Source organism: Maniola jurtina, chromosome 23 (assembly GCF_905333055.1).
Source record: "Maniola jurtina chromosome 23, ilManJurt1.1, whole genome shotgun sequence".
Classification (NCBI taxonomy): domain Eukaryota; kingdom Metazoa; phylum Arthropoda; class Insecta; order Lepidoptera; family Nymphalidae; genus Maniola; species Maniola jurtina.
In genome coordinates this window covers 8252814-8276164 of record NC_060051.1, presented here as the reverse complement: position 1 = coordinate 8276164, position 23351 = coordinate 8252814, and the positions used below count along the sequence as shown (strand labels likewise).

General features: G+C 34.9%; 2 protein-coding genes across 16 annotated transcripts in view; both read left to right on the top strand.

The window, feature by feature from the left end:
- The window catches only part of LOC123877377 (calcium-dependent secretion activator), a 56465-nt gene extending 52855 nt beyond the window's left edge, over window positions 1-3610 (top strand). For all 15 annotated transcript variants that reach the window (XM_045924099.1, XM_045924088.1, XM_045924098.1 and 12 more), the window contains 5 exons: window positions 691-799; window positions 1297-1431; window positions 2095-2228; window positions 2704-2812; window positions 3407-3610. In XM_045924099.1, coding sequence (XP_045780055.1) covers window positions 691-799; window positions 1297-1431; window positions 2095-2228; window positions 2704-2812; window positions 3407-3478 — 559 coding nt within the window. In that variant the 3' untranslated portion in view covers window positions 3479-3610. The remainder of the gene's footprint in view (window positions 1-690; window positions 800-1296; window positions 1432-2094; window positions 2229-2703; window positions 2813-3406) is intronic.
- A 6789-nt stretch (window positions 3611-10399) lies between these two features.
- The window catches only part of LOC123877374 (LIM domain and actin-binding protein 1), a 37117-nt gene continuing 24165 nt past the window's right edge, over window positions 10400-23351 (top strand). The window contains exon 1 of the mRNA XM_045924078.1: window positions 10400-10504. The gene's annotated coding sequence lies outside the window, so the exon portion shown is untranslated. The remainder of the gene's footprint in view (window positions 10505-23351) is intronic.

The window sequence follows — 23351 nt, the reverse complement described above, 5'->3', positions numbered from 1 at the left end:
ATTTGAAAGTTCTTACTTACTACTCATAGCCACACATTTTTGCTTAGACACAACATGCCATACAAACATTTCAACATAGTTAATTCGAACTTTAATTTTGTTAGTCATTTTTAGCGAGGTACTTACACATTAACTTACAATTTGCCTACACGATTCCATAAAAATATCACGATTACATGCAATGACTATTACTTCCAATTATGTTCTTATCTATGCTATGTTCTTATCTATCTTATTCTTTTAATTCTCTTATGCTTTTTTGTTTTCTAATCTTTTTTGCCTAATGCTTCCAATTCTGTTAACAGCTACTTGTAACCTTTGATGTTTCTTTTCCTTTTAATTATTATTAATTTCGCCTATGTTTCATATTATGTTCTTATTAATAAATCTTTAATCTTCTCTTTTATTTACTACTTCCAATCTTTTAACTGTTATAACTTTTACTATTTCCATTTCTTTTAATAATTTATTATGCCTATGTTCTTTATTCATAACTTTCATATTCTGATCTTTTAATCTACTGCTTTCGATTCTGTTAATAGCTATAACTTGTTCTTTTGACTTCTTTCTCTTCTCTTGACCATGTTTTTGTGATAATTTCTTGTTTTTATGATATTTTTTATTCAATTTTCTATTTAAACTGATTTCTATAATACTTTATTATTAACTGTTTATTACGAATGTCCACAGTTTGATAGGCTCGTTCTTGAATATCGCAAACGTGTCGAGCTCAGGCAAGGACATCGGGCAGGGCTATGTCAACTTCATGAGGAACTCTATGGACCAAATCAGATCTAAGGTAATCATCTTCCTTCAAAAATATTGTAACATGGATAAAACTATCATTCTTCTTCTCACAGTGGCTCTCAATTTTCTTTTCATACCCATTTATGTAAATTGGAAAACTTAGAGACAGAACTCTAACGCACGACAGAAAATAGTTGATACTCTTTAAATGGGGTGATCATCAGAAAACCATCTGAGGAATATAAGGAGTCTTAGGATCATGCAAACATGTCGGATCACTCTTCCCAGTTTTACGATCATGTTGCACAAAATGTTGATTATCTTTTACTCATTCTTCCAAGTTCTTCAACTACCCGCGTCGTTCGAATTCAAAAGAAAATGTTTGGAATCACTTTTCCGGCAGAATTTGTTTCGCCATACATCTTCTCAGATTCTTAAAGATGGTGTAAACTGAAAACTTAGCTCCATATTATAAACAAGAGCTATATCAATAACTTGAAGTCTTTCCAGTGTAGTTAAATTATATAGGAACCCTCATTAATATTCTAGGTGACAGATGAGCTATGGATCCTGCAGCTGTTCGAGCAGTGGTACGGCGTGCAGATCGACCTCATCAACGAGTGGCTGATACAGCGGCCAGCGCTGCATCCGCAGCAGGTTGCCTGCCTCTCCATCGTTCTCAAGGTACAGAGCTGTATGCAGGTGACAGATGAGGAATGCTAAATCGCTTGGCGGGAGGGCTTTGCCAGTAGGATGGTAACTAGCCACCGCCGAAGCCACCAGACCAGAAATTTAGGAATTATATAATTCTAAACCCCTGCCGGAATCGAACCCGGCATCTCCCACTAATAAAACAAGACCACAGCGCCAGGGAGGTTTTCAAAATAGCACTCTCTTTGTGACCTAATCCCATACAAATGATTTATTTATTTATTTTTATTTTCGGATCAAGAAACGGTAGCACGCAGTGCTTGGAAAAAAACAGTAATAATATAAATACAGTAATACTATACGTGCTACCCGCTACGTCAACCACATATTATTAATTATGCTTTACTACATAGTTACATCTATAAATTAATATTAGTGTTGTAATTAAAAATGTATTAGTTAAGTTAACTTCTATATTCTAATTACCCTACAGCCTTAGTTTAATATAGTATTATTATTTTTAAGAGAATCTATGACCAGCTTCTTGAAAGAGCCCACTCGAGTCGAAAAAATATCAATATTACCAAAGCATGCATTATATTATTAAAGCCAAACAGAGAGAGCGCTATACTAACTTCGTTCCGTGGATAAGGTATAGTGGGCACCATCCCTATTGATAATGATGATTGTCCACAGAAAATGTACAGCGACTTCGAGTTGCAAGGCGTGATCGACGACAAGCTGAACTCCAAGACGTACCAGAGTGTGGCCGCCCGCATGCACACCGAGGAGGCCACGTGCAGTCTACTGCTCGCGCAACAGGACCAGGGGTAAAGTCAAAGTCAAAGTCAAATCATTTATTCAAAATAGATCTTTCCATTCTATTCTAGGTAAGTATAATTTTTTTTTTTAAATACGCTTTTAGCCAACTTAAAGCAAAGATTCAATGAGGCCAGGGACAGCAGTAAATGTATTGTACTACATAGAACCAATAGACGATGCAGTACATTGTTCTGGTGTCCCCAGTTTGAGGAAGAAAGAAGAATCCAGAAATATATCGAAGCTATAATTGAAAGAAAGGAAATGGGTGAAGGAGAAGGAAGATGAGTCAGACTGTGGCAGTAATGGTAGGCCAAAGGAAAGGAGGGGTGTTTGCCCTCGTACGGAAAAAAGGATTCGACAAATGAGAGTGTTTTAGTTTCTTTAGTTAGTAGGAATCAAATCAAAGGTAAAAAATCCTAGGTACTTACTTCAACTGGGAGACGAATCCGCGAAGCCAAAATCTCATTATAAATGTTTTTACAGAAGCGGCGATGATGGTGGATCAGAAGAAGGGGCCCGAAGCGGCAAATCTAAATTAGAATCTTTGACTGAAGAAGCGAAATTGGGAAACGTCACTGCTGTCGTTGGGAAGGTAATGTATTAAACAAAATTAGACTGCGGCACCTTCGTATAAACTTGGTCATAGGTTTAAAATCCCGCCAAAAGTCTCATAGACAACAGAGTACACAGTCATGTTGAACCATGGACAATTGGGCAGTATTTTAAAACGCCATCTTGTTATTTATGTGGTATCGCTACTGCCCGCTAGATGACACTATTCAAAGAGGTTTTATTTTAATCTTCAAAAAATAATGCTATGGTTTTGTTTAGGGTTTTACGAAAGAGCCATCTATGATCAGACACTCAAATGAAACTACTGCCATCTACATAACATGTACACATTTAAATTCGTGAAAAATAGATGGTGCTAGTTACATTTAAGTTCGAAAAAAAATTCAAGTTCAAAAAATACCTATTCTTTTCTTCGAAAACTATTCTTACTTTTTTAATTATATAAGGATATTATTAAGGTTATTATCCTTTATTACTTAAATACTTTATAATCCAAGAAAATCGGTTCAGCCGTTTGAAAGTTATCAGCTCTTTTCTAGTTACCTACTGTAACCTTAACTTGTCGGGGGTGTTATGAATTTTAAATTTACTCTTGTATTTTGACATTTTGCAGATGGGGAACATGTTTGGGCGCGGGATCGGCGAGCTGTCAACAAAACTAGGTGGTGCCTCATCTTGGTTTTAGCGCTTTGGCGAGGACTTTATTGATATCATACATTTCTTTGCGTATATCGATGTAATAAGATGAGACATGCTTCTGTTATATTTTCTACCTGTGATGTCGATCTATAATAAAACTGTATTCATTTGCATTCGACTTAGGGTTGCCAAGTTTTCATTTTATTAATTTCAGACTTATTCTATCCATACTAATATTATAAATGCGAAAGTGTGTCTGTCTGTCTTTTCACGGCCAAACAGTATAACCGATTTTGACGAAATTTGGCACAGGATTAGTTTATATCCCGGGGATGGACATAGGGTACTTTTTATCCCGGAAAATCAAACAGTTCCCACGGGATCTCACGGGATAAAAACCTAAATCCACGCGGACGAAGTCGCGGGCATCCTCTAGTAGTAAATAAAGCTGCGTTTGAATTATTGCTATCACAAGAAAGACGCTGCGTTTCGCCTCCACTCTGTAGATGTGTGTTGTACCTTACAAGGGAATTAAAAAGTAATAACAGCTAGCATGGTTTACATAGTTAGTATATCCAAGTACAGTTCCATTTTTCGAAAAAGGTAATTATAGACTTCTTTCTCTACTAAGTAGTTATTTTACATAATATTCAAAAATAGAATGATTATAACTACATATTAGGGATAGAAGTCATACATTTCTTGAAGAATTATAGCGGTAGGTAGGTAAGTGGTATTTTTATTTAGGAATTCCTACATACATAGTATATAAAAACCTACCTTTTCTTATTTCTGCATGATTTTGACATAAAACTATTCTTATAAACAAATACAAAATTATTTATATTGCGTAATGCTGTAGATATATTAAATATATTTTTAATCAGTGGCAACGCCTGGAAAAATAGTTTATACTATAATATGGCAACCCTGAGTCGATATTTCCGCCTGGGAAAAAAATCGAATTGGCGTCTATTTAAAAGTATAAGCAAGCCATAGCTTAGTAAAAACTAGTGTAAACGAAGTCTAGATTTTATTTTATAAAAAAAAAGCTTAATGTACATTGTACAGTTAGTCACGACTATTCATTTGGAGCAAAATAAAAATGTATTTATTTAGGTCTGTTTTGATAGAAACTAAGTTAATAATTTAAAATAATTTAAATTTATGTTCCTGTAAATTGTATGGGGAATCCCCCTAAAAGAATAAGTATTCAATGATCACCATTATTGGCTGGGTAGCGATATTATGCGAGAACATGACATAGAAGTAAATGTCCCACGACACGAGGCTTTTCTAACGATGTATCTTTTATAACACACTATTTTGCTATATTGTTCATAAATAACACGATATAAAATATAGGTTTATTATTCTGTAAGTTCTGTGAATTGTTTTTACTTTTGAACACAGATTAAAAATCAAGCAACGTGGGAAATCCCCGCTTTTATTTATACAAAATATCGCGAATATTATAATGCTGCCATATGAAGAAAAAAAATTGAATTGAGGGAGAAATATATCGTTATGGGAAAATAAAAAAACTTGAGATGTGTTATGTGAAAATAATTACAATTTTTACAAGGTTATTGGGCATGGGTGTTTTGGTTTCTATTAAAACAGGCGTTAGGTGTGAATATTAAGATTAGTATTTGATAACACGATTGATATAAAGAAAAATACTGTGTAGAAAAAGCATAACGTACCATTTAAACAAGATGCTACAATAAGGAAACATATCGCTATGTGCAAGTATTGTGTAATAGAGACAGCATATAATATGAAAATTATTTACAAAATATGTAAGCACATTGTTGTAATCAACTATAATAGAGGAATGTGGGACAGGAATTTATATTTAATTAATGTCGTTTTTTTTAATCAATACAATAATATTATGAATTTATGAAATACTAACTTTTTCTTTGACTTTGACTTTATTGCTATTTTTGATCCTTCCTTTCTTAAAAAATTGGGCTTAGTCATAATAATTCACAAAATTATGATTTTAGACTTTACACCTAATATTTTATTACGTACCATTGTGACGTATAAACTCAAAATTATTTTTATAAAACTCCTGCTAATATGTAGCACCTAATCTAATCCAAACAATAAAAATAATTTTATAATTCGTTTTATTATCTGATCAGAGGTGAGTGGTGATGTAGGTAAGGAATAAAAGATTTTTGTTAACTATTTAAGCTCCGTATTTCTTTCGTGAAAGCTAAACGAGTATTTTAATATTCTAGTTCTGTAGTGCAGTTTTCAATGCAACTTTTTCTAAACTAAAAAGCAATATTTTTCTATTATTAAATAACGTTACTCAACTCATGAGTCCATAATTGTAGCGATCTTTACCTCAAACTAACGCTATACTATGTATCTCTATCTATGCATTTTTGTAAAATAACTAAAGAGCTGCGAAAAATGCCAGGCAGTGAAAATGTCAGTAATGGTAGATATTGCTAGTAAAAAAGTTTGCATAATTCATGGCTTATTTCTACAAAAATGTTCTCAGCCCCATATGAGTGACTATATTGGAACTCTGATTACCTAAGTAATCTACCTACCTAATACCTAAGTAAAGAAAGTACTTCTGAAATTTAAAATTATAGAAGCAAGAATTAATAAAAAAATAATGCGTTTAGTCATTACGTGAAGGAAAACTAAACCCGCTAGAAATTATATTTTTTTAATGAGTCGGCAAAAGGGTTTTTATCACGTAGTTAGAAAAAATTGCGCTTTTAATCTATAGTACTAACTATTGATACCACTGCGATCAAAGATGGCGTCCTCAAAAAGCTGATGAGTTTGGCGTCTTTGGCGACCATTATTAGCGGAAGTGACGTATGAACGTTATTTCCGCCCAAAAAAGGTATGATGAATCTGTCAATAAACGACATCCAAAAAACCCTATCTCCGATATAGTTACGCATGTGAAGCTGTAAGTAAATTGAAACATAGGAACAGCTGTTTTGACGTAGAATATTAAACTTTATAGTTTGAATGCTCTCTAGTTTCTAATAAAGATCTATTTGACATTAGAATTAAAACTTTACCTTGGAATAGTCGTCAAATATTTACCTAAAATAAAAAATACTACCTATATCTATGTATATTTGTTAACAAAAATTATTCTTCTACGCTAACTAATTAACGTACAGATTTTTGAACAACTAGTTGAAAATTTAAAAAGTTTTAGGTAAATAAAATACTTTAAAATAACGGTTAGTTATTGTGCTGTTTCGCCTTAAAAAGACATAGAGACGGCTTGCGACTTGCCAGGTTTAGAAATGTATTAGTTCTTACGTCTTATATCATTTTAGGTCATATTTTAATAATTTACTAACTTTATAAATTGTTGCTTTGTACATCAATTATCTCTCTGATTATGCACTAACTAAGTCACTCTAAAATAATTTATATACCATTCAATTCAATGTAAAAAAAAAATAACACCTCACTAATTTTTAAAAAATCATAATTTATTATACTTATTAAATATTAATATGCGAAAGATTTTAAAACATAACCACTCATAATCACTCGTGATTTTTTCACTCTAGTAACACTAACAATCACCAGCACTCTACATAGTACAAAAATACATTTTCATTCAACAATATTATGTGAATCATATGATTATGACACGCATTTAATTTTGTAGTTATATTATGTAACATGTATCATAAGCAGATATCTACCTTATTTATATTCAAATATTATTTATGAATGCCATTTCACACGACTTAGGTCAAACAATATGCATAATGGTCACGCAAAAGATCGATTCTATAAGTACCTACCTATTTAGTTTACTTTACATAGTTTAGGTACCTAAGTAGTTAAGTTTTGTGTACGTTTTATAGAATTGTTATCGTCTTAAAAGTTTGTTACCCGCTTACCTAAATATGCTCCAAGATAATTAAAAAGTGGTAAGTTTCTTTCTAGCGACTTGGTGACAATTGTATCAGTATTAGGTGTTCTAGATCCAAGAATTAAATGGAAATAAAACAAAATAAGATAAAGCCTAAATAGCCTAAAGCCTAAATCTGGTGTGCAGTTGGTTGCTAAAGATTTTCTTTATCACGAACTTCTGGAGACGCACGTATCCTTTTAACATTCAAATACTTGAATAGACGTTGGACTTGGAAAAAGTTATGAGAAAACTCCTGATTTAATTCTTGGGCTCTACAATATAGAAAGAAATTAGTATTTTACAATCTCGTGTGAACTGGCATTAGCATTTGGATCATAAGGTGGTAAAGCTCAATGGATGGAGGTCTAGTGTAAGTGCATTATAAGCCGACTGAAGTTACATAGTCGTAGTATTGCTTGTAAAATCTTCACATGGGACGACTCGCGATGGGTTAGACAGTAAAATACTAGTGTACTCAAATCTAGGTATAAAATTCAATACTTCTGTGATTCTTTGCGACAGTACTCGTATACTGAATAGTACTAACATATAGACCACTAAATTAGTCTAGATAAAAACAAGCAAATTGTGTAATCTGATTGTAAAATGTCTAGGATATGAAACTAAATGTAAGGATGTACGGAGGTTTACGCCCGCGTACTATATTAAAAATGAAAATAATTGAATAGACAAACCAAGTAAACAATGACCATGTTTAAGTGAGAAATGTGTAATTTTTAACTCTCCAACTCAAAATACCAAATTTTGTGCGCATTTTTTAAAAATGGCAATACCATTAACAAACAGCGATATGCCTTCGAATTTTGGATTTGTTGCTTCAGTACAAAAAGCACATCGCGAGTTCCACGATGATACAATAAATAATATTTACAATAAAATAAAAATGTTTACTGTTCCCTTGTTGTTTTATTTTTATAATCTTTTTGTCTTGTGAATTAGAAAAAGATAGATAAATCCCGAGAGTTTTAAAGGTATCAATCAATGCTTTATCCTATTTAGTGGACATTTGAAATTTTAAAAAAATCATGCGTGAAATGCACTTTTCTCGACACTGCATAAATATACAAGAGCAAATCACACCTAAGCACATTTTATCTCGGAATGCGTCATCACTTACTCAGTGAAGGTTGCAATCAAGCGCATTCCTCCGATTAAAAAAAAACATTAAATAAAAAACAGCTTATATTTTGGGATCAAAAAACGTTGTGGTCTTTTTATCCATATATTATGTTTTCAAATCTTTATTTACCTATATTTCATTTGTGTCTAGGTATTAGAGTGCCCTCCTGACCAAAATACCTCGGTGAATCTTAGTGGATATTAGTCAACTAAGCGGAATATAAATAATATTTTAGTGCACAAAAGTGTACTAAATACAGAGGCACTCTCTATTTCTTCAATCTCATAGTCCGATGGGACGGCAATCTTACACGAACGGAGATATCAGATGCAGGAAATATATCGTTACGTGCTCTTCAAGGCATGGGGTTATAATACCACCAATTTCTCAACTCTGCGTTGCTACTGAGAATTTCTTGACAGCAAACCTGATAAATTTTTGTGGCCCGACCTGGTATTTGAATTCGGGACCTCAGAGTCCGCACTCGATACAGCTAGCCACTAAAACAATGAAGCAGACATGCGTATTACCTACTATATAAGTCTGCGAACACATTATCATAACAACAACACTCTTTTAGTGTTTTACTTATTTCTCATTAACATGAACACAAATTAAAACGCATCATAAAAATCTAGCATGGTGTAACGTTTTCGTCATGAAAATCCATAAACCTCGTACCGATAAACCAGGTTTATGAATCCTTTCTTATATTCCTGACTTCGTGCGGTACCGATCTCTTTCAAGAGCATTGACCCTTGTTTTGTTTTTTGTTCTGTGTGTTTGATTGTTTATAGCCAGCAACTGATAAAACACGACTAAGTTCATTTTATTTAGCGTTCCGAAACGATGCCGATTACGGATATGGCTTTAATATAGGAAACTATCCGATGCCCGCGACTTCGCCCGCGTAGATTTAGGTTTTTCGAAATCCCGTGGGAACTCTTTGATTTTCCGGGATAAAAAGTAGCTTATGTGCTAATCCAGGATATTATCTATCTCCATTCCAAATTTCAGCCAAATCCGTCCAGTGGTTTTTGCGTGAAGGAGTAACAAACATACACACACACACACACACACACACACACACACACACATACAAACTTTCGCCTTTATAATATTAGTGTGATAGGCTGTGAGATATTAATCGAACTGCTTATACCTTTATGTTAACCCTAAAGATGACATAATCACTTACCACCAGATAGGTAATTTGCTAACTCAGTGTCTAACACTGTGTGAATGGTAGCCACCGAGGTTGGTTGGTTCTACATTGCTGCTTTACTGGGTGATATTAAAACATTTTGTCGTAGAAAACCTTCAATGGATAAAAAAGAGAGCTAAGTGGCTATCATTCAGTGTTAGACACTGAGCTTCAGCGAATTATCTCGAGGTGCGATCGCATTCAAAGGCTAACTTGTGATAAAAAAATTAATTACCTAGGTAACATTTTTCTGAGTTTTAATATTCGTAGCTAAGAAATAAAAGAGATTGGTTGTAGTTAGATACGTTTGACTTCGCGAATGCGATTACAAACGCTCTGGACCGCAATACGTGCCAACGAGCATTTTTAAATATTTGACCTATTTTTAGTCACTGCTAATAATAATAAAAGGTAGGTAACGTGAACCTCTCAGCTGGCGAAGCGAAGAAATCGTGAGTGCAAATTGTGGGAACACTGATATACGCAATGGCAACTTTCAGCGACAAAATATACTGTAAACAGAGTCCGTAGCTAGGTGAATTAAAGAAAAGTTATACAATTTCCTTTATAATTCAACTCATTTAGTTTTTTTCAACTTTCGTATTCTATTCAATTTTCATTCAATTCTCTACATTAATTTGACAAGAAAAATAATCGGGGAAAATAAATTTAAAACCTTGCAACACCGAGTTCGAAAGTTTGATTTGACAGATCGCGCCTCGCGGTTCAGTGGTGTACGCAGTGAACGTGTGTGTTGTTAAAATTAAAGTAAATTTTTATGTAGTGATTTATTCGAAGAGAAAATGTAAGTTTTTGACATAAACATTGTTATTTTCCTATTAGTTTATAAGTTTCTCGTCACATGTGTCTGGATAATGTTGTTTGGAAGTGTTGTAACTGGCCACTTTCCCGGAAATGCCTGTTATGTAGGACTGAAAAAAATAATTAAAAAAAAGCTTTGTACGCGTATCATCTGTTGCATTCCATATGCATTGCGTGGTCTTTGCCGTAAGTGGGTTCTTTATTATCATCACTGGATTTGGCGCGAATAATACTTATTTGTTTCGAATTTCGAATAAGATTTTCTACTCTATTACGCGAACTGATTCTTAAAATAGCTGTAATGAGAGGGATCATCTTCAAACACGTAAATGACGATAGATTGGTGTTAGTAGGTGAGGGTTAGCATAATAAGCTTTTTGTTTTACCTTAGCCTACATATTTTTCAAAGTTGGAATGTGTTCTAATTTTAAATTTCATCATCAGTAAACTTTTTTTAGAATGCTTTATTTTTGCTTTGGTAATGAAAAATTGCGTTTAAATATCCTTTGTGATAAACCAACGAAAATTGTAATTAGGTAGGTACCTACTATTGGCGTCACTCAGAAAAGCAGGTATTATTTAATTATTTTATGGAATTATTGGAATGTCCTCTCATTTACCAACACAAAAAACACAAGTTTAATGTGTAAGGTTATCCGAGAGTTTTAATCTAAACAAACTAATGCCAAAATAAATAATTTAATTAGAGCGTGATTGCTATCACAACATCTAATTATTCAGTTCACAATCCAAATACCGAAAATATGCGATATCGCTCCGAATCTCAGAAGGAGACTGAACTAAAATCTTCGAAACACCCGTATTTATGCAAGTTCAATCTTGTTGGCCTCCTAGTAACAGATTGTATGACATCGAATGAGCCAAATATCGATTTTATCAAACTAACTGCATTAGATAAATTAATAATTTTATATTATTTTTGACAACTCAAATCAATTTTTAAAAATAACCTTACAGTTCGGCCGTCCTGAATTTAACACGTCCTCGTGTTTCTAATCAATCTTGTCATGTCAGTCGCGGGCTTCCTTGCCCTAAGTCAAATCCATATCATGGGCTATCCTGCCCTCCGTCAAATCATTAAAACCTACCCTTGAACTGCCGAACTCTCAGTTTTAATATCAAGTCAACAATAAATCCAAACGACTAACTTCTCATTCGATGTATACAAAATCTGAACCACTTATTGCAAATTACTTTCCACTTCACAAAAGACTAAATTCTTTAAAAAAAACTTAAAATTTTAATCACCAAAACCACCGAACTCATTAAAAAAATTTATCAAATGTGGGTTGTTTTGAAAAAGATACCAAAGCGAAATGAAGGCAACGTGAGACACGTCCCGCTTCTGAATTATTGGCGTCACTCAGAAAAGCAGGTATTATTTAATTATTTTTATGGAATTATTGGAATGTCCTCTCATTTACCAACACAAAAAACACAAGTTTAATGTGTAAGGTTATCCGAGAGTTTTAATCTAAACAAACTAATGCCAAAATAAATAATTTAATTAGAGCGTGATTGCTATCACAACATCTAATTATTCAGTTCACAATCCAAATACCGAAAATATGCGATATCGCTCCGAATCTCAGAAGGAGACTGAACTAAAACCTTCGAAACACCCGTATTTATGCAAGTTCAATCTTGTTGGCCTCCTAGTAACAGATTGTATGACATCGAATGAGCCAAATATCGATTTTATCAAACTACCTGCATTAGATAAATTAATAATTTTATATTATTTTTGACAACTCAAATCAATTTTTAAAAATAACCTTACACTACTTATATAACAACTGTATTTATTATTATTATCAAATCTTTGAAAGGAGCAACCGCCGAGTTTCTTGCTGGTTCTTCTCGGTAGGAAAAGCATTCCGAACCAGTGGTAGATGCTTTTGACGATTCAAAAGAACTTGTAAAAGTCTAATTGAATAAAAATATTTTGAATTTTGAATTTTATTGAATTAAAAAGATAAAATTGAGGATTCACATAAGCAGTTCCTAATTCCAATTATGTAGATTTTATTTGTTTTTAGGTTTTAACTCAGTTTTTATAAATCAAGAAGAAATATTTTTCAAGGTTTGACTGAAAAGCAAAATCTCTAGGATTTAAATTTCTCAACTTGCTTGTGTGAACATATTAATATGAATATTGGGCTATTTAACACTAAGTAATTAGTAAATACGTAATAGTATAAAGAAATAAACAAAATGCTTACTCAGGTAAATAAACAATAAATATTATGTGCTATCCCAAAAAGGTCACAAATTCCTCATAATATATGCCTTACAATATATTCCATATCTACAGAGAAAAAAGGAACCTGTACAGGATTACTTTGTTGTCTGTCTGTCTGTCAAGACCTGTCAAGGGAATCAAAACCTATAAAGCATTTCCCATTTATCTTGTTTGGCAGGTAACTATGTCTTATAACACAAATAAAGGGAAATATCCGAAAACCCTTGATTTTCATAACACAAAAAATAAAAAGTGTTTTTCTTGTAGGATGGTATGGAACCCTTTGTGTGCAAATCTGACTCGCACTTGACCGGTTTTTTTGAGATATTCTTCCTTGCTTACAAGTTGGTTAAAAAGGATAATTAACCTATCTGTAAAGGACTGATATGATGCACTAAGTGACAGATAACAAATCATTACTGAAGTAAATAGTAAATACATTCCCTGGATTACTTCCAACTCTGCTGATAATGACTATGTGGTTTTTTTACACAATGGAAAACTTAGCACATATTCTGTTCTAGGATGGTTCCTAGGTAATTAGGTAAGTACAAAATTTTTAGGGTTCTGTACCTCAAAAGGAACCCTTGTAGGATCGTTGTCTGTCAAGAAACCTACAGGGTAGGTACTTCCTGTTGACCTAAAATCGTGTTTGGCCGGTACTAGGTAGGTAGATCTTATAGCACAAGTAAGGGGAAAAAATCTGAAAACTGTGAATTTGTGGTTACACCATCAATAAAAAAATATGTGTTCGTGAACAAATAATTAATATTTTCCACTTTCAAAGTAAGATTAATATACCAAGTGGGGTATTATATGTGAGAGCTTTACCTGTAGATTCTAAAACAGATTTGTATTTATTTCTATGCACAAAAGTTTTTGATTTATCGTGCAAAATGTCGAAAAAATACGACTAGTTAATACGGAACCCTCAGTGCGCGAGTCTGACTCGCACATGGCTGGTTTTTTCAAACTTGATTTTAAGTAAATCTTTTTTCACATCCCAAAATAAGCTTAGTGTAAAACATGTAAAATTAAATTTAATAATGTATCTAACAAGTTGGCAAGAAAATTAATGTTTACCGATTTGGATGAGATTCAAAACAAGAATCTCCAGTAGGTGTTTTGTTTAAAACGAGAGAATTTTCTCCGCGCTTTTCAAATCACGTTTAAATATAGTTTTTGCGCGTTTTCTGCTTATTTTTAGAGTTCCGTACCTCAAAAAGATAAACGGAACCCTTATAGGATCATTTTGTTGTCTGTCTGTTTGTCTGTCTGTCTGTCCGTCCGTCCGTCCGTCTGTCCGTCTGTTGTGTCTCTCAAGAAAACCTATAGGGTACTTCCTGTTGACCTAGAATCATGAAACTTGGCAGGTAGGTATGTCTTATAGCACAAGTACAGGAATAAATCCGAAAACCGTAAATTTGTGGTTACATCACAGGAAAAAAAAATTTAAATGTGTTTCAATTTTCAAAGTAAGAACTATACCAAGTGGGGTATCATATAAAACGGCTCTACCTGTACATTCTAAAACAGATTTTTATTTTATTTTTAGCATAAATTGTTTTTGATTTATCCTGAAAAATGTCGGAAAAAATACCCGAGTACGGAACTCTCGGTGCGCGAGTCTGACTCGCACCTGGCCGGTTTTTTTTTTAAATGGAAAATGACCTTGTAATGATGTTTGCCAGTTGCCACTAGGTGGGCCCACTGACTGATCTGGATTCATTGATAACTATTTCCATAATTTTAATTTATAGGGTTCTGTACATATTTGCCTAATTTTTAGGGTGGCAATGGAACCCTGTTGCTAAGGCTCCGCTGTCCGTCTATCCGTCTGTCCGTTTGTCTGCATGTATGTCAGCGGGCTGTATCTCATGAACGGTAATGTTTGTAGCTATTTCTATTGCCGTCATAATAAAAAATAATAATAATTTCAAAATGGTCGCCATGTAAATTAAAAAGTATAAACTATAGATGCATCTTATAAGTGTACAATGCAGTTGGTTATTTCGGTGGTTATTGTCGTGTGGGCAATTGGCTCGATTGACCGCGATTCAATTAGGCCTGTAAACATACATGCATCACAATCATACTGTTTATTATAACTTAACCCAAAATATCGCTTTGATAACATTTACATGACATTACAACAACAAGGAAAAAAAAAGAAAGAAAACCTGGTCAAGTGCAAGTCGGGCCTCGCTCTCGGGTTCCGTAGAAAATTATGAACATCATATTTTGGGTGTATGAAATATTTCGTTTCCGAGCTAGAGCTCGAGAAATATTTCATACACCGCACCGGGAAAGACAAACCAAATAAATGTTCGTTTGTTTTGGTCACAGCTTACAAACTATTTTATAAATCGTTGTTTTCAGTATTTGTTGCTTAAATACAGTGTATTCCAAAAATTTATATTCCTAACTAATTTAGTTTTTGAGATAGCCCGCATCACAAAAATGGTCCAAAACTGACAACTTTGATGGCCTCCCATTTCCTTATTTTTTTAAATAAAAAAAATATATATTTGTACTCTACTCAATGAGTTCTAAACAATAATACCCCCCATAGGATAAGAGTTACTTTTTCCGGCATCCTTTTTCATGTGTGCCCCCCCCCCCCCCCCCCCTCCCCTAAAATAATTCAATAGAATTGAATATCCAATTCAATATTTGGGTTTGGTTCAACGTCTTACACGATGATCCTAAGGAAGCTTAAAAGTTAATTGAATCGTACTTTCACAGTTAATTCAATTTCTGTCACACGCTATCGCGTACCGTCCATGAACTAAATGGTCATGCCCGTTATTATGCGATTATTGCCGGTTCAAAAAACCGGTTAAGTGCGAGTCGGAGGGTTCCGTACCATCGTAACTACAAAATTCTGTACTTTTTAGTTTTTAGGGTTCCTTACCTCAAAATTCTTACCAAGTAAATTTAATTAAAAAAACCGGCTAAGTGCGAGTCGGACTCGCGCACCGAGGGTTCCGTAATCGGGTATTTTTTTCGACATTTTGCACGATGAATCAAAAACTATTATGCATAAAAATAAATAAAAATCTGTTTTTTAGAATAAACAAGTAAAGCCCTTTCATATAATACCCCACTTGGTATAGTTACTTTAAAAATTTAAACACATTTTAATTTTTTTTAATGATGTAACTACAAATTCACGGTTTTCGGATTTATTCCTTTACTTGTGCTATAAGACCTACCTACCTGCCTTTCATGATTTTAGGTCAGCGGGAAGTACCCGATAGGTTTTCCTGGCAGACACGACGGACAGACAACAAAGTGATCCTATAAGGGTTCCGTTTTTCCTTTTGAGCTACGGAACTCTAGAAATCCAAAATTGAACCAGTGATCGTGATCACCTGGCCATACTTAGGGTGCCCACGCACTTGAACTGAACTGCAACTGAACTGCGCGTCGCGTCAGCGCCCTGCACGATATTCTCTCCAGCCGCGACGCGCTTACGTCACTGCCGCGCGTCGCGGCTGGAGAGAATATCGTGCGGGGCGCTGACGCGACGCGCAGTTCAGCTGCAGTTCAGTTCGAGTGCGTGGGCACCTTTAAGCCCTTCTACCAGTGGTTATTATTCTAAGCCCATGAAATAGATGGAGACATCGTAATAATTATTATAATCATCTATCTCAATGAGTCATAGCAACAGAACTTTTAGGGACGTGTGCCAAACCATAACAACTCAGCCGCGATCATAATAAACAGCGTTACTATGTGACTAGCATTGCTAGAATTGGGATGAAACCTATGTCAAAAAAAAACTTAGGAGTTAGACTTAACTTAGGATACAGAGTGTCTTACAAATTTCGTAAAATCCACGTCCGCTGTTATTTTTAGGGTTCCGTACCTCAAAAGGAAAAACGGAACCCTTATAGGATCACTCTGTTGTCTGTCTGTCTGTCCGTCCGTCCGTCGTGTCTGTCAAGAAAACCTATAGGGTACTTCCCGTTGACAATCATGAAAGGCAGGTAGGTAGGTCTTATAGCACAAGTAAAGGAATAAATCCGAAAAACGTGAATTTGTGGTACATCATTAAAAAAAATTAAAATGTGTTTAAATTTTCAATGTTAGATAACTTTACCAAGTGGGGTATCATATGAAAGGGCTTTACGTGTACATTCTAAAACCGATTTTTATTTATTTATATGCATAATAGTTTTTGATCGTGCAAAATGTCGAAAAAAATACCCGAGTACAGAACCCTCGCTGCGGGAGTCCGACTCGCACTTGGCCGTTTTTTTTAAGTTTGCTAACCATTTTAAATTATCGATTTAACTTAAAAATTACGTCAAATTAAATTAAAAATTAAATATTGTTTTTGATAAATCACCCACTGCGCAGGTCCAGAGTTCATTTCAGGGGACGCCAAATTATCTTTAAGCCCTATAAGTATGCCACGCTTAAATGAAACAATGTCAATAACTTGAAATGATTCAGCCTTTGTGCCGTCACTCAATGTTATGATAACGAAAGCCTTTGTGTTAACTTTGTCCACAGACTAAAGTAATGCTATAGACAACTTTCCTCTTTCCTCTCCAACTAAGCGTCAGGCTTGTGCTAGTAGTAGGTACGACAATAGTGCAACGGGCGAGGTTTGAACCGTCGACCTTTTCGGTTTTCAGTCCACTCCTTTACCGGTTGAGCTATTGAGGCTCTGATTATAGATATTATCATCTTTCACATCTAACAAATCTGACAAACAAAAGGTGAACAATAGTACCTACTTTGAATAAATTATTTTGACTTGAGAACGCACATAATTCCGAAAAGTTTAAGTTGCGTGCCCAGGATCAAACCCCAGACCCCCGACTAAGAGACCAAGGTCTTAACCACTAGACTATCACGACTATTACGATTATAGCAAGGTTAAGCAATCTGGCTTCACTTTAATGAAACTGGTTTTAACAGAACTCCATCCATCATTTGCCATTAGTCTGTCCATTCGCCTTACAAATTACAATATCGCCTCAACGAATAATGATCCATAATGAACCCATTCAGTTTGACAAGGAACCTAATATTGCTTGCATTTTATTGCATTCCAGATTCCAAACAAACCTTTGCAAAGTTTAAAAAATAATTAACTTTTGAAATAATTTATCTTTTGTGTACTGAAAGCCAAATATCTACACTACTGACTCACGAAACTATTTACAAAGTTGGTTACATGTAGATTCCTTAGGGCCCTTAGGTAGGTACCTAATGGACAGTGGCGTGCACAGAATTTGAAGCCAGGGTATGCATCTACTCCACAACATATTTTCTGGCAGGTCATAATGAAAAATAAGCATTGATTTATTACAACTAGGGTAAGCAGTGCTGTTATGCCTCTATGAATTGCACGCCACTGCTAATGGGTTCCTTCAGACCCTTAGGGTGGTGCATTCATTCGTATTCTGTTTGTTTTCGTGATTCGTGAAAATACACGTACATAAAAACACGAATACGATCCGAAGTAGCCCCAAAACAAAACGTACGTACGCGTTCGCACCCATTCGTATTTTTACGCATCCTTCCGCAGTCGAAAAAAAAGCATCCTGCGAAAATTTCAACTCTCTACCGATTACGGTTCATGAGATACAGTCCGCTGACAGACGGACTGACAGCGGGGGCTTTTAATTTAGTAATAGGGTCCCGTTGGCACCTATCGGGTACGGAACCCTAAAATAAGATGACTTAGGTATGTAATCATTGAGACAGCGTTCCTCTGGCTCTACCAATACAGTCGCTATCTAGGTCATTCTCAATCCACCTTTGATCAGCATATTAATAGAATGCCAATAAAGATGGACTATCTAAACATCAGCAAATTATTGTAATACTAGCTGACGCCCGCGACTTCGTCCGCGTGGATTTAGGTTTTCGAAATCCCGTGGGAACTCTTTGGTTTTCCGGGATAAAAAATAGCCTATGTGCTAATCCAGGATATTATCTATCTCCATTCTAAATTTCAGCCCAATCCGTCTACGTTAGTCCATTACTACTATTAACTTAGGTGTATTTTAATATTTTTAGGGTTCCGTAATCCGTACCTCAAAAGGTAAAGAGGAACCCTTATATCACTTCATCGTGTCTGTCGTGTCTGTCAAGAAACCTATAATTTCCTGTTGACCTAGAATCATGTTTGGCAAGTAGGTAGGTCTTATAGCACACGTAAGGGGAAAAAATCCGAAAACCGTGATTTTTTGGTTACATCAGAGGGAAAAAATTAAAATTTCATGAAAATAATTAGTATTTTCAAGTTTCAAGTGTGTGTGCAAACTGCAAACCATGACGTTGGAAGTCACCAGTGCAAACTGCAAACCTGGCCACTTGAGCGATGTTATTTTATTCGAGCTTTCATCTATACTTACTATCCTACATCAATGCTAATAATAATAATGGATAAGCAAATTATTGTAATACTAGCGACCCGCCCCGGCTTCGCACGGGTGGACACTACCACGAAAAATCCTATCTATTTTCCGGGATAAAACATAGCCTATACGGATTCGGAAGAATCCCTCTAAGTAAGGGTAAAAGAAATTTTGAAATCGGTTCAGTAGTTTTTGAGCCTATTCAATACAAACATACAAAAATACAAAGGTTTCCTCTTTATAATATTAGTATAGATACGGATTCGGAAGAATCCCTTTAAGTAATGGTAAAAGAAATTTTGAAATCGGTTCAGTAGTTTTTGAGCCTATTCAATACAAACATACAAAAATACAAAGGTTTCCTCTTTATAATATTAGTATAGACTACGAGTAACACGTATTACCATTCCCAATTAGTATTTGATAGTGCATTTTAGTTTCATATTGGATGTATAAATAATGATGTTACAGCAATGTTTTTTCTTTTTTTTTCTGTTGTTTTGTTATTTTATTTCTCTTTTGTTTCTGTTATTTATTTATTTTGTTGTTCTGTTATCTTATTTTTTGTTATTTCTGTTATTTTTTCTGTGTTTCTGTTATCTTTTCGGTTGGTTTTGTTATTTTATCGTTTGTTGTTTCTGTTTTTTTTTTTTTTTGTTATTTTAGTTATGTGAACATTTTTTTAAAAATAGGGTAAAATGTGATCACACTAGTAATATTATAAAGGAGAAAGTTTGTATGTGTGTGTGTGTGTGTGTGTGTGTGTGTGTGTATGTTTGTTACTCCTTCACGCAAAAACTACTGGACGGATTGGGCTGAAATTTAGAATGGAGATAGATTATACCCTGGATTAGCACATAGGCTACTTTTTATCCCGGAAAATCAAAGAGTTCCCACGGGAATTTTAAAAACCTACATCCACGCGAACGAAGTCGCGGGCATCAGCTAGTAATTAAATAAATGAGAAACTTATAAATAATGGATAGGAATTGGTTCATTCATTACAATCCCTGAATAAAGCGAAATGCAGCCCGGAAACAACTAGAAATGCTATACTCTATAGCCAGCTATGCATTGTCGTGACATAACAGCGGTAAAATTAGCCACGGAGCATCTTTGCAGGTGCGTCAGTGTTGCACTCGCGAATAAACACGAATTACCCCGGATTTAGGGTGTTGAACCCACTTTGAAATGCACTTATGTGGGAAGTGGGTGCTGAAATCAAAATCGAAATGGGAAATTTTGTTCGCGCTCGCGCGTTTTTAAGCCCCGACCCAAAAAGAGGCGTGTTATAAGTTTGACGTGTGTATCTGTCTGTGGCATCGTAGCTCCTAAACTAATGAACCGATTTTAATATAGTTTTTTTTGTTTGAAAGGTGGCTTGATCGAGAGTGTTCTTAGCTATAATCCAAGAAAATCGGTTCAGCCGTTTGAAAGTTATGAGCTCTTTTTTAGTTAATATAACCTTCATAACTGACTGACTGGCTGACTAATCTAACAATGCACAGCTGAATCTATTGGACAGATTGGGCAGGCATGTAGATAGTTATTATAACGTAGACATCCGAGAACGACATCCTTCAAGGATTTTTGAAAATTCGACTCCTAAGGGGGTAAAATAGGGGTTTCAAATTTGTGAAGTTAACGCGGACGAAGTCCTGCGTATAAGCTAGTTACCAATATAACAACAAACAAACGCACTTTCACATTTAGTGATTATTATAATATTAAGTATGAGTAGTGAAAAACTTTGCTGTCAAAAAAAGTTTTTTTTCTTGGAAAATTTTGACACATTGCGAATAAACACGAATTATCCTGGATTTAGGGTGTTGAACCAACGTTGAAATCTTAAGTGGGTGCTGAAATTGGAATGGGTTATTCGCATTGATGTAGGTATACGATGGTTATTCGGCTCACTCGCGCGTTTTAGGTAGGCTAAAGTATGTGTGATTGTTTATGTTGGTTTATGTTTATGAGGCTGCAAAAGTGGTTTAGTACCTACCAAAGAATAGGAACAATAAACCTGTTATATTCATCATTCCCATTGTTGAAAACACCAGCATAAAAATTAGAGCATTTAGAAAATTATCATTCATTCAGGCAATCGCCAGTCATTCAGAGTCTGATGTTATTGATTGAACTACTCAGGCATGCAGGTTTCCTCACGATGTTTTCCTTCAGCGTTAAAACAAGACGTGATTATATTTCATTAGTTTTTAGGGTTCCGTACCTCAAAAGGAAAAACGCAACCCTTATATGATCACTTTGTTGTCTGTCTGTCTGTCCGTCTGTCCGTCTGCCGTGTCTGTCAAGAAAACCTACAGGGTACTTCCCGTTGACCTAGAATCATGATACTTGGCAGGTCCTACCTAGGTCTTATAGCACAAGTAAAAGAAAAAATCCGAAAACCGTCAATTCGTAGTTACATCACAAAAAAAAAAATTAAAATGAAAAAATATTAATAATAATAATTAGTATTTCAATTTCAAAAGTAAGATAACTAATCCAAGTGGGGTATCATATGCAAGTGTACCTGTACATTCTAAAACAGATTTTTATTTATTTTTATGTACATAATGGTTTTTATTTATCGTGCGAAATGTCGGAAAAAATACCCGAGTACGGAACCCTCGTTGCGCGATTCTGACTCGCACTTGCTCCATTTTTCTTGACAGTTTCATACAAGACATAAATGCCTACTTGGTATCTGTAATGAATGGTCCAAATACTAAATGTATTTGTTACCCTTTACCCTTCATACTGGTTTAAATTTACCCAGGGCGGCGTGCCAAGCGAGAGCAACCAGGTGAGATGTTGGGATACCATTCCGGCATAGTGATTTAAATTACCCACAACTCTCTTTGAACTAAACCCGTGCTGGGTTTAACTAGGTCGGTTAAATGTGACAAATTAATTAGAGTTAACTTAAGCAATTTAGTTTTATGATTTCTAACCCCCGACCAAAAAAGAGGGGTGTTATAAGTTTGACGTGTGTATCTGTGTATCTGTCTGTGGCATCGTAGCTCCTAAACAATGAATCGATTTTTTAGTTTTTTTTTGTTTGAAAGGTGCAGGTGGCATGATCGAGAGTGTTCTTAGCTATAGTCCAATAAAATCAGTTCAGCCGTTTGAAAGTTATCAGCTCTTTTCTAGTTACTGTGTAACCTTCACTTGTCGGGGGTGTTATAAATTTTTAATTTACAGTTGTTATTTAAGGAGTCTTATCAAATCACGATTTTTAGCGAAAAAAAACATAGTGAGAATAGAGAAGGAGATAGATTTATCCATTACTAGCTGATACCCGCGACTTCGTACGCGTGGATTTAGGTTTTGTAGAGTCAGGGAGCGATGTAGAGAGAAAAACGCGTCGAGAGTTGAGACGTAGTGTATTTGATTGCAAGATAGATTTACAAGATAGATTTACAAGATAGAGGTACTGTACTGGTAACCGTCCGTAAAGTGGTGCCGGTATTCCGTCTGCCACTACGTACACTGTTAGCCAGTATATATGTCCCTAGTGTCTCGAAAGGTCCGGTGATCCGTACACAGTCGAGTGGTGGACTAGGCATCGAACATAGGTTTCCACATGGCTTTATATAACGAGCGATACATAGTAATCCCGCGACTTATCGAACAAGTGGCGCCATCTAGTTCTCTCTTTGGAAACTAACTTCGTTACAGTTTTTAAAAATCTTGTGGAAAATCTTTGATTTTCCGGGATAGAAAGTAGTGTATGTGTTGAATCAGGATATAAGCTAACTCCATTCCTAGCCATATCTGTCCGTAAGTTTTTACGTAAAAAGGAAGGAACCCTAAAAGAAAGGATCATTAAGAGTTTAGCTCATACCTTCTGAAATTAAGAGGGGTCTCTCCGTCACTCGCTTCATACAAACGTAGTTCCAAATTTATTTGAATATTAAGCAACCAAAGTCCATGAAATTTTGCAGACATATTCTAGAAACTAATATCTATTGTCTGTGGTTTTCCAGATTTATGTTAAAATATTCACATAAAAATCTTTGACTCCCTGTAATTTTAAAACTACATATTTTTAGAAAAATCTAAAACACCACAGGCACAGATATTAATTTCTAGAATATTTTTGCAAAATTTCATGGACTTTGGCTGCTTAATATTCAAATGAAATTGGAACTACGACTGTATGGAGTAAGTGACGGGGAGAGCCC